The sequence below is a fragment of the Acinonyx jubatus genome, chromosome A3 (genome assembly GCF_027475565.1).
Source record: "Acinonyx jubatus isolate Ajub_Pintada_27869175 chromosome A3, VMU_Ajub_asm_v1.0, whole genome shotgun sequence".
NCBI lineage: Eukaryota > Metazoa > Chordata > Mammalia > Carnivora > Felidae > Acinonyx > Acinonyx jubatus.
In genome coordinates, this window is record NC_069388.1 from 15,931,564 (window position 1) to 15,949,300 (window position 17,737).

The window sequence follows — 17,737 nt, forward strand, 5'->3', positions numbered from 1 at the left end:
CGCGCTTGCGCAGTCACCGCCTACCGCGCTGCCGAGTCACTAGGCTAGGTGGAGCATGAACTGGAGGCGGGGCGTGTGCCTGAGTGACGCAGGCGCAGTGCGACCCCGGAGGCGCGGGCTGCCCCCTCCGCGGGTTTGGATCCGGGTCAGTCAGGCGCAGCGATCGGGGAGAGACGATCTGAACCGACCGGAGTGGATCCCCAGAGTGCCCCAGCTGCGAGGAGGTGAGTACCTGGAGGTGATCGGGAGGGGCCGCGGCACCCCGTTTCGCCCTGGCCGCCCGGCCTGGCCGCTGGCGGCTTCCTCTGGGCCCGCCCGCCTGTCGTCGCGTCGTCCCCCGGCGCTGACTGCCTGGGCCCGGCCGGGCCTGGGCCTCTCCGCGCCCCCTTGGCCGCCGCGGCCTGGCCCGGCTCGAGCTCCGCTGTCTCTCCCCTTCCCGCGCCCCCGTGGACCCCGCAGCGTCCCGCCCCTCCGCTCGCTCCCGTCCGGCTGTAGCTTCCCCTTTTCGCCTTCCTTGGCCGCCCTTTGCCCCTTCCCGCCCTTTCTTGCTTGTTTCGGAGACCCAGCCTCGTTGGCTGCCTCTTCGGCTCAGCTCCCGCCTCCTCCTGCATCCCTTGCGCCTCGGCGCCACTCCAGCCTCCCATCCTGGCTCGGGGAGTATCCAGCAGGGGCACCTTTCCAGCTGGAGATCCCGAGCGGACATAGCTTGGGCCTTCGCTCCCCACTTCCCGAGCCTCCCCTCCACCCCAGTTCTGACCTTTCCCCAGATCACGTTTAATCGCGACCGACCCAGTTTCGGGGCGGGGGGGGAGGGAGACAAAATTAACCTCGTGCTTTGACTCTAGCACCGAGAGTGTAGGGGGTGAGAGAGTGGGTAGAGAGAGATGTGTGTTTTGATCTGGGGGCCAATTGTTTCTACCAAGACTTGTTTGCATCTTAGGGAGTTGCTGTACAGGGTTTTATTTCCCGCACTCCACGCTTACCCGGAGGCTGGGAAAGTTTCTAAATCTTTAACATTGTGATGACACGCTTACGCGGGGATCCTTTATTGATCGATCTCCGGTCTTTTCAGGGTCCTGGATGTTTGGACCTAGGCTTGAGGTTCAAAGAGGTCTTGGTTAAAACTACAAGATGTAAATAAGATTGTGACATATGCTATTCGTTGAAAGTCAGAGAAAACCAGGAATTTGCCCTTTTGATGGAGGAACTTAGAAAATTTTTATTTGTCATTTTTGAAAGGTTTGGGAAAATCCGAGGCAAAGTTAAATTGCCCCTTGTGATTTAACTTAAAACAATACAAAGTAACTTCTAATAGGCCTTTGATCTCTTTGGGGATGGTTCCGTTTTCAGAAGTCAGCACATGAAAACGGCAAGAATGTCTTCACAAATTTAATATTAATGAAAAAAGGCCAAACCAATTATAAGTGTTCCGGCGTTAGTTTTGAGTGAATGGGAAGCTAGGAATACAGAGGAGCATTATGAGCCTTTTGTAATTACAAACATGCTCTGATTTAGCTCTTAAGATCATGTCTAAGACTCACTTTTGCTCTGGTTAATATAACTTAGGGAAAAGATGCCTAGTCAGAATATTGGAAATAGCTTAGAGCTTCATTCCTAAAATTTTAGTCTATAGCCAATTTTTATTTTGATTTTCAAATAATCTTTTACTGTGTCGACAAGAATGTTAACTAAGTTTGTATTAACATCTAGAGGTCACCTGCAGTGCAATTAAGTTAGCACTATATAATTAAAAATTACATATCTGGGTGCAGAGCTTTTTAGCACAATGTTAGGGCAGGAATGAGAGTCCAGTCCTTACAGGAATGGCGTTCACAGCCCTGTTATGTGTCAGGTTATCCTTCTGTTTTAACATCTAGTCTGGTGTTAAAGCACATGGTGGGAATTCTGTAAATATTTGTGGACAGAATAAATTTCTGCCTGTGGAATTCAGCAGTGTATATTTAGATGTGATGTGTACTGATTTCCAGAGAGTCCTAGAAGAGGTTTTGTGTGGGGTCTTAGGAGATGGGGAGACTGTCTCAGATTGTTTGATTCTGTCAGGGCCAATAGTCTGAGCATTGACTGACTGGTCATAAAATAATTGAGGAAAACTATAAGCCAAACTTTAATTTAGTTCTGCCAGCAGGAAGAATTTGTTTACAATCTACAGTAGCACTCTTTTAGGTTCTGTGGAGCTTCAAAAATATTGGGATCTGTGATCTTTGCTCACCTCCCTCCCCAGATATGTAGGATATTATTGCGTATTTGGGGGAGGATCCTGCTCTAAATCCAAAAGAATTAGAAACCAGTGAAATAGGGAATTGATAATGTTTCCTCAAGTTCATATACTCATTAAATAAGTCAGCCAAATATGTGGGGAGTGTGTTTAAATTTTTTGACTTAAGAAGTTAGAGTAAAAGCTAGCTGAATTCCTTGGAGACTTTTCAATGTACGCCAGAGAAATCTGCCTAAAATACTTTCTTCTACATGTAAGTAAATAAAGTGAAATGAAAGGAATAGTCTTAATTTCTTGCTTCTTTATTCTACCACTGGCACTACATGATTACATTATATCAAACATATTATGACACCCTGACCTTTGGAATATTAGAGGTCTCACAATAACCTCAAACTCACTCCTGAGAAATGAGCAGATAAGGAATCAGAGAAGTTACAAGGGTCCACAGAGAGGCACTGCTCCTTCTGAGAGTGCCGTAGGGAGGTTGGGGGGTGGGGGGAGGTTTGATGGGGTTAGCAGGTTAGAAATAAGGAAGAGGTAAAGTTAATCCTTTAATTCACAAATCCGCCATCTTTTTTTTGTTTTACCTTTTTTTTCTTTTTGATTCTTTGTGGTATGTTCATAGATACTAACTTGTTTATTTTTTTGTTCAGATTTGATATTAGCTAATTTATTGTCTTGAGTGAAAAAGTCAGGAAACTAGATTTCGAAGGATTTATTAACAGACTTCTCTGTTGTGTCTCTTATTGCTTTGGTTGGGCCCTGTTCCCCTTTTCTTTCTTTAAATATAAAAATCAAGGTGGAAGAATGGAGAATTCTCACTAATCAAACTGGTTGATTAAGTGGAGGTCATTTAATGGTGCCTCTACAGAAAAATAATTTATATACATATATATGTGTGTGTATATATGTGTGTATATATATAGAGATCAGAAAAATAACTTATACATATAAATATATTTATATGTATACATGCATATACATATAAATATACATATACATTTATACATATAAATTATTTTTATTATAATTACACATATATAAATTATTATTTTTATTATATATATTTATTTTCCACCTTTATCTTTTGGCTAACTTTGTTCTATTTATCTTTTTGAGTTGCAAGCATAGTTCATTTATTTTCTCTTTCTTGTGTAGTAATTAAAATGCTTCAAAGCTGGGGCGCCTGGGTGGCGCAGTCGGTTAAGCGTCCGACTTCAGCCAGGTCACGATCTCGCGGTCTGTGAGTTCGAGCCCCTCATCGGGCTCTGGGCTGATGGCTCAGAGCCTGGAGCCTGTTTCCGATTCTGTGTCTCCCTGTCTCTCTGCCCCTCCCCCGTTCATGCTCTGTCTCTCTCTGTCCCAAAAATAAATAAATGTTGAAAAAAAATTAAAAAAAAAATGCTTCAGGGGCACGTGGGTGGCGCAGTCGGTTAAGCGTCCGACTTCAGCCAGGTCACGATCTCGCGGTCCGGGAGTTCGAGCCCCGCGTCAGGCTCTGGGCTGATGGCTCAGAGCCTGGAGCCTGTTTCCGATTGTGTCTCCCTCTCTCTCTGCCCCTCCCCCGTTCATGCTCTGTCTCTCTCTGTCCCAAAAATAAATAAACGTTGAAAAAAAAATTTTAAAAAAAATGCTTCAAAGCTAATAAAAATGAAGGGATCAGCCTTATTGGTAGAGTCTGGAATAATCAGTAATCATTGAAACATATTTGTAATGCTGCTTTCACAATGGTAACATCTTGATATCTGAATATGGATACTTAAATGAATGTGAATATTGATGTTTGGGTCAGTATTGCTTTAGAGAAATGCTATTGTGTGTCATGAAGTTACACTTAACGGGATATACTTAGGGTTGGACTACACAAATACTCAGTATCATCTTAAAGAATCGGAAGTGCTATATAGGTTGAGGTTTTCACTTTTACCGTATTTCTGATGCAAAGGACATTTTGTTTGTGGGTTTCTAGACCTCTACAACCAGATTTTTTACTTTCCTGTTAAAAAGTGTACTTAAACAGATTTCAGGTGATGTAGTTTCCAAAACTGTGTAATGGAATATTGGCATCAAGTATTTTTGGACAGTTTAAATTCTACGATAATAATTAAGATACAGAATTGTTGAATCGCTGTGTTGTACACCTGAAACTGTTAATATAACGTGTCAACTACAATAAAAAAAATCTGTTCTAATAAATATATGTTTCTGTATCATTTCATTTTTCTTTTCTTAACAAATAAAACCTATAGTCCCCTGTTGTCTACACTGAAACTTTTCCTTTTAGAAATAGAAATTTGCTTTTTCCCCCCCAACAAGCAGTAATAGTATCAGGAATATAGACTTTAACAAAAGGTATACTTTTGAACCTGCCTGTTTTCATCTTGCTCATTTTATTTTTATTTTATTTTTTAGTATTAACAGCAACATCCATAGTAGCGTAAAAACTTTCACAATGAAATCTGAAGCCAAGGATGGAGAGGAGGAGAGTCTACAGACTGCTTTCAAGAAATTAAGAGTGGATGCCTCAGGGTAATTAAATATGTAATCTATTATTTGGGGATTGTTTACTAGATTTAAATAGCCTTTTCCTCTGAAGAAGATCTTGTTTTCTTCTGAAATTTCTCATTATTCATAGAAGATAAAAACATTAATGGTGTGACATTCTACCAAATTAATTTTGCACATTATTTCACTTATACAAGAAACTCTTTTTTTTTTTTTTAAAGAAACTCTTAATGTTAAATTTTGAAAAAATAGCAGCTCATTTGTACTCCAAGTTGGGTGTTTTGGTTTCCCTTAGCTTTGAGGAGGGTTCCCCACCTCTGTCTTTCATCAAAATTATCAAGCAGTGTCCCATCGGGAATTTCCTCATACGTCTCTAGGGAATCACCATATTTTTTTTCCTAAAAGTGAATTGGCTCGATAGAAATCTGCAGACATTCTTGATTTCATGGGCTCTGATTGCTGAGCCTATCACTATGGAAACCTCTATTCATTAGGGTTCTGTCACTGAGATCAATAATCTCAGACCCTTTGGCCAAACTAATTAGAGCACCTGCAGACCAGCTGCTGTCTGAATGTTAATATTTCACTCTTTGCAAAATGTTCTGTGCCGGACTCTTTTCATCCCCATTCTTCACCCCAGGCCAGAAAAAAAATCTCAAATCTTTGATAGATAAGGAATATTTCTTTTCACAATGGAAAATAAACACTGGAAGCTGAGAGTAGAACACTTCCCAACAAGTCACAATCACTGAGATTTATCACTCACCTACTGTGCCCTAGACACTGGTTTAAGCATCTGTACACGTTACTTAATCTCCACTACTGACTTAGAAGATGGGTTCTGCTCTTATTCCAGGTTACTGATGAGCTATAGATGATAGGTCACTTGCCAAAGGTCACTTTGGTGAGAAGTGGTAGAGTCAGGATTTGAACCCAGACAGTTTGTCTCCAGAACCAGTGCTTTTAACCCTTCCTTTATATGCTGCTTTGAAGACAGCATGAAGAGTTGTATACAGTACTTGGCACACAGTAAAAATGAAATGGTTGTTGTTCGAGCTGTTTGCTTACTGCTAATACTATTTGTTTTGGGTTTGACCTGCCAAGTGAGAAGATTTGTGCTAATGGATTTGCACAAGAACTGCTAAAGGTGCTCACATTTGCTTCCCTGACACTTCAAATAAATCTCTTTCTCCACCCAGTAGCTTTTCTGATATGGTCATCTGCCATTAAAATTGAACAGTACCTTATAAGTCATTTTGGGAAACAAAAAGCAGAGAAACACGGAGTTCCAGATTATGGTCACGTTCCTTTGTGATATCTGGTATAGGAATAATGCTGGTAATGTACACACACACATATACTTATAAATCCCTTAATGTATCAATTCATATGAGTTACTCTTCATACACAGATTTCTTTCCTGGTGTTTTAGGAAGTTAGAACATAAAATTAAGCTATCTCACTACCCCTAAAAATTACCTGGGACATGGAACATTTAAAAAAAAAAAACAACAACAAAAACCTTTGAAGATATCTCTCTTCAAGCCTGTGGTCAAATATTATATCTTTGTAGTGTGTGATCTGCCTGGAGTAAAATTACAGAAAGGGAAGGAGCGATGGAGAACATTTGAGAAAATCAAATAAGAGTAGAAGGGGTGAGTCATTACCATGACTAAGCAGAATAGGACTTGTGTAATGTATCATATGTTTCTAGTTGTTTCATATTGTTGCTGATTTACAAATGGGACATCTGAGGTCCTGACTCATAAACTAACCAAGCCTTGCCAGGAATTTAGCACTATCCTGTTCAACAGGTTTTGATTCCCAATGGTATTTGTTTTATCAGGACAAATTTCTATATATATATATTATAAAACAACATAATCTTTTTTATCTGATTATAAAATAATGCATTCTATTATAAAAATTCACAAAAACAAAAAGGAAGTAAAAATCACAGTTTATGTTAATATTGTTAACATCTAGACCATCAGTATGTAATATCATACAGTATATTTACATAGTTGAGATCATAATACACGTATAGTTGTTTATCTACGCTATTTTCTCTTAATATTATTAGCGTTCTCCTGTCATTAGAAGTTCTTTGTACACCTAATTTTTTAAAATTCCTAATATTCCATTGAATAGATGTGTCATCACTTATGTAATGTAGTATTTTCTATTTTCTACTGGGAATTTAAGTTATTCCTAGTTACTTTTTATTTTAGATTATTTCAGTGAACATCTTTTTACTTTAGTAGATTAATATTTCCTTCTAAAGGATTTTTATTACTACCACAGCATGTGTAGCAGGAGCCCAATGTGTATGTATGTGTGTGTGCATTGAAAAGGTCTGGAAGGATTTATACCAAAATATTAATGTTTTTAATCTCTGGGTTGTGAGATTATAGGTATTATTTTCTTTCAAATTTTTTCATCTTCTTTACTGGGAACCCATATTACTTGTGTAGTTTTAAACTGCAAAGATTGAACTGTCAGTAATATTTCAAGTTTATTGGTTGTGAAAAATACTCATTTTTAAGTTAGTCCCCTGAAGGTTTTGCCCCTCAGCTTAGTTTTCCTGGCTCTGATTGGCCTCTACCTACAATAAGTGGTCAGTGTCATGAGCATTCTCTGTGGACATAAGGCCTTATCTGCCCCAGATAAACAGCCTAAAAGTCTGTTTATATCCTGTTGCTAGTCATACTTAGGAATTACTATTTGGTTTGTGATTTTGCAACCGTGGGCTTCTAGGCATCCCCTAAATTTGGTTTTAGAGGAAAATTTGCTATAAAAGCAGCACTTTTTTGAGAAACCCAAATGAGAAGGAAGAAAGGTATTAATACAAGTTGTGTTTAAGTTGGTGACAGCAGTAAGTTCTCCTCCTTTCGGTTTTTTGTAAGCGGTAAACTTTGTTCTCCTCTTCAGGTCCATAGCATCTCTGTCTGTTGGAGAAGGCACAAATGCCAGAGCATCGGTCAGAACAGCAGCAGATGATGCCAAACTGAAAACCACATGTGCATCGAAAGACAGTTGGCATGGGTGAGAGCGTCTTACTGCAGATGGCGTTTGTCCCAAATCCTTTATTTTATTTTTTTTCTAAGTTTAATGTTTGTTTATTTTTGAGAGAGAGAGACAGAGACAGAGACAGAGTGTGACCTGGGGAGGGGAAGAGAGACAGAGGGAGACCCAGAATCCGAAGCAGGCTCCAGGCTCCAGGCTCCAAACTGCACAGAGTCCAACACCGAGCTCAGACTCACCAACCACGAGATCATGACCTGAGCCAGTCAGATGCTTAACCGACTGGGCCATTCAGGCACCCCGATCCCAAATACTTTAAATTAGTATTGGACTTTCTTCCCTGAATATCCAGAAAAGAGTGTGTTAGATACAGAACCCAAGACCCAGTGATTAGAGAAGAGCTGTTCTTAATGGAGAATTTGCTGAGACTTGCTATATGGCTTGGTCCATAGTCAGTTTTTTTAAATGTCCTATGTGTATTTGAGTAGAATGGGTCTTCTGTCATCATTCTTGGGTTTTCTTTATGTCCATTAAATCAAGCTTTTAAATGTATTTGAATCTTTTTCCAGTAATTTTTTTTCAATAGTTTTTTTTCAGTCTATCAGTAATTGAGACATATATGTTGAAATCTTCCCCATGGGAGTGAATTTGTCTATTTTCCCCTTAAATTCTGTATGTATGTATCTTGAAGCTGTTTTGTTAGGTTTTTACACTGTAGGTTCATACCAGCTTAGAATGTTTTCTTTCCTGATGAATTGAGATTTTTAATTATATAGTGACATTCTTAATTCCTCCTAATGGCTTTTGTTTAAAGTCTGTTTTGTCCAGAATTAATATAGTTAATCCAGTCATATTTTGGTTGGTATTTGCCTGTTGCATCTTTTTTTAATCTTTTATTTTCAACCACTATGTGTTTTAAAATTTTAGATGTGTGTGTCTCATATACATATGGCTTATTTTGTTTTGTTTTATTCAATCTGATAATCTTTTTAACTGCTCAGTTCAGTGCATTTATTTATTTTGATTGTTGATAAATTTAGACTTGTTTCTGCCATTTTACTTTATGCTGTTTGTCCTGCTCTCTGTTTTTGTGTTTGTTTGTTAGTTTTTTACTCTTCATATACCTTCCCTCTTCTCCTCACCTTTTAAAAAATTGTTTGAAATGGGTGTGTTTTTTTCCCCCCTCTACCACTTTTCCTTCTACTGGCTTACAAATTGTATGCTGTGTTTCTATTCTTTTAGTAATTCGCCTTGAAATTCCACCATACATGCTTAACAAAGACAAAAGTTATTACAGTGACCCTTGAACAGCATGGGGGTTGGGGCACCAATCTCTCTGCAGGTCAAAAATCCATGTATCACTTCTGACTCCCCCAGACTTTACTAATAGCCCACTGTTGACCCAAAGCCTTACAGATAACATAAACAGTCAACTAACACATATTTTGGATGTTTTATATATTATATAGTGCATTCTTAAAGTAAGCTAGAGAAAACAAAATGTTACTAAGAAAATCATGAGGAATAAAAAATACATTTACAAGTACTGTAAAAAATCCATGTATAAGTGAGTCCATGGAATTCAAACCTGTCTTATTCAAGGGTCCAACTGTATTTTAATCCTCCTCCTTGTAATCTTTTCACTTTGACCTCCTGATGTCCATGTGTAGTTTCCCAAAATTTTAGTTTTCTTGCTTCTTTTTAATCTCACAGATTAGGTTTTATTATTTAAATAAGCAGTGTTTGCTTAGTTTTATCTCATTTACGGTTTCTTTGCTCACCATTCTTGCAACTCAGACCTTCCATACAGGGTGCCTTTCTTTTGAAGTATTTCCTTCAGAAATTCCTTTAGCAAAGGTCTGTTAGTAAATAGGGCCTCTTATAGAACTACCCATAGAATAAATTTGAATGGTGTCCCCCTCACCCTTCTTCCCTGTTGTATAACATCAAGTTCTATTGGTAAATATACCTTGCTTTGATTTATCTGAAAATATCTTTTTTTCATGCTTGTTCTTGAAAGACACACCTGATTTGCTGAAGCTGTAGTTCTGAGTTATTTTTTCTTAGCACTGGAAGATACTCATTGTTGATGTTGAAAAGTCTACTTTCAGTCTTACTGTTGTTCTTTCTGGAAATAATCTGTCTAGTCTCTGGCTGCTTTTAAAATGTTACAGTTTTGGAGAGTCTACAGTTTTGTTACAGTGTGTCTAGATGTGGATTGCTCTTTATTTGTCCTGTTTCAGGGTGCTGCCTGTATCTGTAGATCTCTTCTTTCATCAATTCAGAAAATTTCTCAGCCATTATCTCTTCAAAAATCACTTGTCTCCCATGCTTTGTATTCTTACCTTCAGAGACTCCAGACTTCTTGTTCTATCTTATGTCTCTCTCTCTTTTTTTAATTTTTTTTAATTTTTTTTAATTTTTAACGTTTTTTATTTATTTTTGAGACAGAGAGAGACAGAGCATGAACGGGGGAGGGGCAGGGAGAGAGGGAGACACAGAATTGGAAGCAGGCTCCAGGCTCTGAGCCATCAGCCCAGAGCCTGACGCGGGGCTCGAACTCACGGACCGCGAGATCGTGACCTGAGCTGAAGTCGGATGCCCAACCGACTGAGCCACCCAGGCGCCCCTCTCTCTCTTTTTTTTAATATATAATTTATTGTCAAGTTAGCTAACATACAGTGTATATACAGTGTACTCTTGGTTTTGGGGGTAGATTCCCATGATTCATCACTTACATACAAAACCCATTGCTCATCCCAAAAGTGCTCTCTTCAGTGCCTGTCACCCATTCCTCCCTCCTGTCCCCCCATCAACCCTCAGTTTGTTCTTTGTATTTAAGAGTCTCTTATGGTTTGCCTCCCTCTTTGTTTGTAACTATTTTTCCCCTCTCCCTTCCCCCATGGTCTTCTGTTAAGTTTCTCAAGTTCCACATATGAGTGAAAACATGATCTGTGTCTTTTCCTGACTGACTTCACTTAGCATAATACCCTCTAGTTCCATCCACATTGTTGCAAATGGCAGGATTTCATTCTTTCTCATTGCCAACTTGTATTCCATTGTACATATAAACCACATCTTCTTTATCTGTTCATCAGTTGATGGACATTTGGGCTCTTTCCACGATTTGGCTATTGTTGAAAGCGCTGCTGTAAACAAGGGGTACATGTGCCCGTATGAATCAGCACTCCTGTATCCTTTGGATAAATTCCTAGTAGTGCTATTGCTGGGTTGTGCTATTTTTAATTTTTTGAGGATCCTCCACACTGTTTTCTAGAGCGACTGCACCAGTTTGCATTCCCACCAACAGTGCAAGAGGGTTCCGGTTTCTCCACATCCTCGCCAGCATCTATAGTTTCCTAAGTTGTTCATTTTAGTCACTCCGACCGGTGTGAAGTGGTCTCGTTGTGGTTTTGATTTGTGTTTCCTTGATGATGAGTGATGTTGAGCATCTTTTCATGTGTCTGTTGGCCATCTGGATGTCTTCTTTGGAAAAGTGTCTTATGCCCATTTCTTCACTGGATTATTTGTTTTTTGGGTGTTGCATTTGGTCAGTTCTTTATAGATTTTGGATACTGACCCTTTATCCGATACGTCATTTGTAAATATTTTCTCCCATTCTGTCGGTTGCCTTTTAGTTTTGTTGATTGTTTCCTTTGCAGTGCAGAAGCTTTATATTTTGATGAGGTCCCAATAGTTCTCTCTTTTTTTTTTAAAGTTTATTTATTTATTTTGAGAGAGGCAGAGATAGCACAAGTAGGGGAGGGGCAGAGAGAGAGGGAGACAGAGAGAATCCCAAGCAGGCCCTGCATTGCCAACACAGAGCGTGATGTGGGTGGAGCTTGAACTCACAAATAGTGAGATCATGACCTGAACCTAAACCAAGAGTCGGATGCTTAAATGACTGAGCCACCCAGGCACCCCTTACATATCTCTTTAACTTCTTTTACATTTTTCCAAGTCTTCAAGCCTCTACTACCTCTCATGTCAGGGGTAGGCAAACTTTTTTTGTAAAGCACCAGGTAGTAAATATTCCAGGTTTTGGAGGCCAAGAGGTGAGATCTAAGGATACTACGTAGGTACTTATATAAGCGAGAAAATTCCTGCCCTGCCCCATTTGCCTGATGCACACTGTCCTGGCTGGTGGACATACTTTGTGTTTAGTTGCTTAGTGTCCGCGTGAAATGACTAGCCTGGCAATACCGGAGTCAGTTTTATCCTGTGCCCCAGTGGTACCCAGATTCCAGCATGCCCCTCTTTCCTCCAGAGAGCCCAGCACAAGCCAGACTGGAACTGAGATTCCACCTCTCAGGGCCCAGCAGTTACTGACAGCAGAGCCCCAGCATGTAGATGGCGGCCAGCGTGGGACCAGGCAGTGGTGTGACACATCTCCTGGCCGGGAAGGCAGGCACAGGGAGCAGAGGACAGGGTGGACTGTGTCCCTGCCCGGTCTCCGTGGCTCACAGTGCGAGTCAGCTGGGGGCCAGATTTGACCCGCAGACTACAGCTGGTTCAGTCCTGTTATGAATAATTCAGATTTATCTTCCAGTTCGCTGTTTCTTTCCTTAGCTCTATGTATTCTGCTGCTTGGCCCATCCAGTTAGTTTAATTTCAAATACAGTTTTTTTATTTCTTAAAGTTCTTTTTGGTTCTGTTGTCAGTTTTGCTTGGCGGTTTTGAGTCTCTCTCTCTCTCTCTCTTTTTTTTTTTTTTGCCTTTGCTCAGTTCTCTTATTTAAATATTTTATTAAAAGTTATATAGATTGTCTGGTAATTCCCACTATCTGAAAACTTGAGGGAGTCTAAATCTGTTTGTCAGCTGTTACTAGTGATAGAAATGAATCCTGCGTCACCTGGGTGGCTCAGTTTGTTGAGCGTCAGATTCTTGATTTCCACTCAGGTCATGATCCCAGGGACATGGGACTGAGCCCCGTGTCAGGCTCTATGCTGAGCATGGAGCCTGCTTGGGATCCTCTCTCCTTCTCTCTTTCTCTCTTAAAAGAAAAATAAAGGGGCGTCTGGGTGGCTCAGCCTGTTAAGCATTCGACTTCAGCTCAGGTCATGATCTCACAGTTTGGTTCGTGAGTTCGGGCCCCACGTCGGACTCTGTGCTGACCGCTCAGAGCCGGGAGCCTGTTTCAGATTCTGTGTCTCCCTCTCTCTCTGCGCCTCCCCTGCTCATGCTCTCTCTGTCTCAAAAATAAATAAAAACATTAAAAAAAAAAAATGAATCCTAAATCTGCTGCTCTGTTTGGTAGTCATGACACAGTGGCCATTTGCACCATCAGCCTCACACAGTGGTCCGGAAGCTGCTACGTTCACGGCATAGAGCACAACAGTTGGACTTTACAGCATTTAGTGGTTTGGTGCAGAGTGCTTTCCCAGACCCAGTGGCCAAAGGTTCCCAGGCCAAGGGTTGGGACAGGGCAGGTGTTCTGCACCCAGTGTTTGGCCCAAGAAATGCAATTAAAAACTACCCTTTACCTCTCCTATTTCTGTAGCTTGCTGATAGGGAGATGTTGAAGTTTTTGAGATGCCGACTTAGGCAGCTTGAAGATGGAGGTAAGCACGTCTCTTTGGTGGAAACTTATGACCCTAGACTCCAGAGGAGAGGAGGTAAATTTCCAGCTATCGCAAAGAATCTGTTTAGGGGAGCTGTGTATCCCAACATCTTGTGCGTTGTTTTCCTCTTAGGTCTTCAAGGAAGTCTTCACGAGGAGCAGTGAGGACCCAGCGCCGTCGACGTTCTAAGTCTCCCGTCCTTCATCCTCCAAAGTTTATACATTGCAGTACAATAGCTTCTGCTTCCAGCAGCCAGCTCAAGCACAAAAGCCAGACTGACTCCCCTGATAGCAGCAGTGGGCTGGGAATTTCCACCCCTAAAGAATTCAATGCAGGAGAATGCTCTACTTCTCTCGATACTAATCATACAGGGGCAGTTGCTGAGCCTTTGAGAACTTCGGTTCCCAGGCTCCCATCAGAGAGTAAGAAGGAAGACTCCTCTGATGCTACCCAAGTCTCCCAAGCAAGTCTCAAGGCCAATGATCTCTCTGACTTTCAATCCGTTTCCAAGCTAAACCAGGGCAAGCCATGTGCATGCTTAGGCAAGGAGTGCCAGTGTAAGAGATGGCAGGACATGGAAGTATATTCCTTTTCAGGCCTGCAGAGTGTCCCTCCCTTGGCCCCAGAACGAAGATCCATGCTTGAGGACTACTCTCAGTCGCTCCACACCAGAACTCTGTCTGGCTCCCCCCGCTCCTGTTCTGAGCAAGCTCGAGTCTATGTGGATGATGTGACCATTGAGGACTTGTCAGGCTACATGGAATATTACTTGTATATTCCCAAGAAAATGTCCCACATGGCAGAAATGATGTACACCTGATAGCAAGAAGCTCATTAATATGCTTTAAACCAATGAAGGGTTGTCAGAGAGATTTAGTTAATGGCAGACCTTGCGGCCACGTTGTGTGAGAAGACGTCTCCTTCTGCTCACTGTGCTTGCAATAAAAACTTTTCTTGGCATCTCAGTTCATCTTCATTCTTTAAACTTACTCCCTGCGTTCTTAACATATGCGCCAAGGCGAGCAGACCAAAGGAAAACCCCTCTCATTTAGAAAAGTTTCTGGGAGTTGAAGAAACCATAATTGCTTGACTGGTAGCAGTGGTTATATGGTAAAAGCCTTTGTAAAGCAGTGCATTTTTCAGATCTGTTTAAGATTTTTTAGCCAAGGAAAATGAAACGTTTCGTAACGGGATCGAACATTCGTCATGCTGTAGTCGCCAGCCCAGAATCTTAGAATTTATATGACTGGTTTAAACCATCTCTGAGTTAACACAAGTTGATTATGTCTTTCAAGGTTTGTTAATGTTATTGTTAAGCCAGAGACCTAAGGTTTAGATTCAATATGAATAAACTAGCTGGCCTGCCCTGTATTGTTTGAGAGAATCATTAACCATCACCAAAACACCCCTGCTGGCGCTTGGCTCCTGGAGGCTGTGTTACCTTCGTGTTCCTCAGGTAGGCAGCAGCAGGGAGCGGGCTGCTTCAGTGGAAGGAGGGGGTGTAACGTTTGAAACTAGCGTGCATCTTCTCCAGCTCTGGCATTTTAACACATGAGGCATGTTTCAGTCAGTTGTAATGTGGATCTCATACCTCAGTTTCAAATCTTCTGGATGCATATGATCTCTTCGCACTGCCCTCCTCCCTGGCAGCAACCCTGAAACTATTTTGTACGTGCTATATATCCTGTATTTCTGGTTGGCCATCCCAAGATTCCTTCCAAAATTTGGTTTAAAAAAAACAGTCCTGAGTTTCAGCTGGAGGATGAATCCCACTTTTTCAGGTGGCTTCCAAGTGGACTTTACATATACCAGATAACATATATACATACATATATATATATATATATACACACACACACACACACACACACACACACATATACACACACACACACACATATATATGTTTTGATTTTTTTTAACGCCTTTTTTTTTTTTTTTTGAGAGAGAGCAGGGGAGGGGCAGAGAGAGAGGGAAAAAGAATCTAAAGCAGGCTCTAGGCTCTGAGCTATCAGCACAGAGCCAGATGCAGGGTTCAAACTCAGGCATGGGAGATCATGAGCCGAAGTCAGACGCTCAACTGACTGAGCCACCCCGGTGCCCCCCACATAACTTAACATTTTAATTCAAACCATCCTAAGCATTCCCATCAGATTTAGTGAGACTCTGTCCAGCCATTTTAACATCACGTTAACAGAAAGTTTGTTTCATTTTTATGTAGATTACGAAACAAGTTTTCTTCTTTACTAAAACATCCCACTGACTGGAATTGGTTCAAGAATGTGAGGTCTGGGTTTCACACATATGTGATTGGTACTTGTGCGAGGTGGGAAGGGTATTGCCTGGAAAAGCCCTGAACATAAGTAGTGGGAGATCTCTGCTCGTTCCTAGTTTAGCATGAGTTTAGTGACATCTGAAGGCTGTGGTTCAAGCAAGGGAGCACGATACCTTGCCATCATAGCCCTGGAAGCGGAGAGATTTCTTAATAATGATAAGCCGAAAGAATGCTATTCCACATCCCTAAGGCAGCAGTTGTGAAACCTTTGGGTCTCATGACTCATTTACAAATTAAGGATGCCAAAGAGATTTTGTTCATGTGGGTTATACTTAAAAATATTTACCATGTCAGAAATTCAAGCTAAGAAATTTAAAAAAAAATAATGTATTACTCGATTTAGAAGTAGTGGTTTTATTTACACGTTAACATTTTTAGTTGAAAAATTAACAAAATATCTTAGAAGAGTGGCAGTGTTTTACATTTTTGCAAATTTCTTTCATGTTTGGCTTAACAGAAGACAGCTGGTCTCCTATCTGCTTCTGCATTCAGCCTCTTGTGAACATTGCATGTTGTGTGACCTCTAAAAAATTCTGGACTACACTTTTGGGGGAATGGGCATGAAAAAGGTGGTTAACATGTTAATATGAAAGTAGTTTTGACCTCACAGACCTCCTGAAAGAGTAGATCCCTAGACCATACTTTGAGAACCACTAATTGAGGCCATTATAGTTTCTATTGTAAAGGTGTCTACCACCCACCCCCTCACCTCCACAACCTGTGTCTTGCTTTACCTTCTGTACTGGCGAGAGTGGAGCAAATCGGGCTTAGCGTGTTACTTGAATAAAGATGGTTCCTCATCTTTAAGTCTCAAGTCCTTTTTAGTTTGCTTTCCAATCAGGTGACCTGGTTGTTTACTTAATTCTGTATGCTAACAGAACAGTCACCAGGGAATGAAGAAAGATGCACCTTCCTTTCACAGTTGTCATGAGGAGTGGTGTCAGGACAAAGTTCCAGTGGCTGAGTAACCTGTTGAAGAAATCCAAACTTGGACGAAGGCTAAGCATTCCAGATTCATGGGAATCAATTTTAAGTATTTACACCTCGGTCAAAATCTTCTCAAAATATGAATCTTGAGGCTAAAAATTACTCTGCTTAGACCCAGTTGGGCCAGCTTTCACATGAGTGTCTCACATTGGAACACTTGACCTTCTGCAAGTGCAGTTTACTGAAGCAATCTTTCTTGAATGCACCCAGATCGTGGATTGAGGAATTTTACTCTCATGTTTTGAAAAGTAGCATCCTGACCATGTGCCTTTAATAATAGAACATTCATTCATCCCATTTATTCAGCAAATATTCCTAGAGTGCCTACAGCATCAGGCACGTGATACTAAATGCTGGGAATTGAACAGTAAGCAGAACTACACCCTTGCCCTCAGTGGAGAGAGGAGGATTCCGAGATCATAAGGGCTTGGGGAGGGGGCAGGGTTGTTCTTTTATTTGGGCGGTCAGAGAAGCTCCTGTGATGAGGTGGGTGACATTTGAGCTGAGACCTGAAGAAAGTGAGGGAGTGAGCCTCGTGGATATTTGGGGGAAGGGCATTCCTGACGAACAGCAAAGATGACAAGGAGGCTTGAGGCAGGCAAGGTCACAGAAGCATGGGGCAGGGGCATATCACAGAGGGCCTCGCAGGCCATTGTAAAGGCTGTGACTCCTGAACGAGGTGAGGAGCCATTGGGTGGTTTGGAGGAGAGGTGAGGAGAGGCGAGAGGAGTTTGGAGGAGAGGTATCAGACTGGCCTTTACAGAGGGCACTGGCTGCTCTGTGTGGACCCAGGGGAGCAGGGCAAGAGGAGGCCAGGAGGCAGGATGCTACTGCAGTAAATCAGGCAATGGCTTTCGGTGGCTTGGACACTTGGCAGTGCAGAGGAAAAGGTGTATTCTGGAAGTATGGTGGAGGTAGAGCTGAGGGGATTTGTCAGTGGATTGGATACAGGGTGTGAGAGAAAGACTGGAATTAAGGACTCTAAAGGATTTCAGAAGCTGGGAGTTGGCTCGAGGAGCAGATACGGGAGAGGTCGGGAGTCTGTCTGATTTTGCTCCTGTCTTCCGAGGTGCTTATGAGACACCC

At 41.4% G+C, this 17,737-nt stretch overlaps 1 protein-coding gene across 1 annotated transcript; it reads left to right on the top strand.

Moving 5' to 3' along the window:
* Positions 1 to 71: 71 nt before the first annotated feature.
* On the top strand, positions 72 to 14,294 carry OSER1 (oxidative stress responsive serine rich 1). Its single transcript, XM_015065401.3, has 4 exons — positions 72 to 224; positions 4,652 to 4,768; positions 7,676 to 7,789; positions 13,462 to 14,294. The coding sequence occupies exons 2-4, from the start codon at positions 4,692 to 4,694 to the stop codon at positions 14,147 to 14,149; spliced, it is 879 nt and encodes a 292-aa protein (XP_014920887.1). The 5' UTR covers positions 72 to 224; positions 4,652 to 4,691; the 3' UTR covers positions 14,150 to 14,294.
* Positions 14,295 to 17,737: the final 3,443 nt, after the last annotated feature.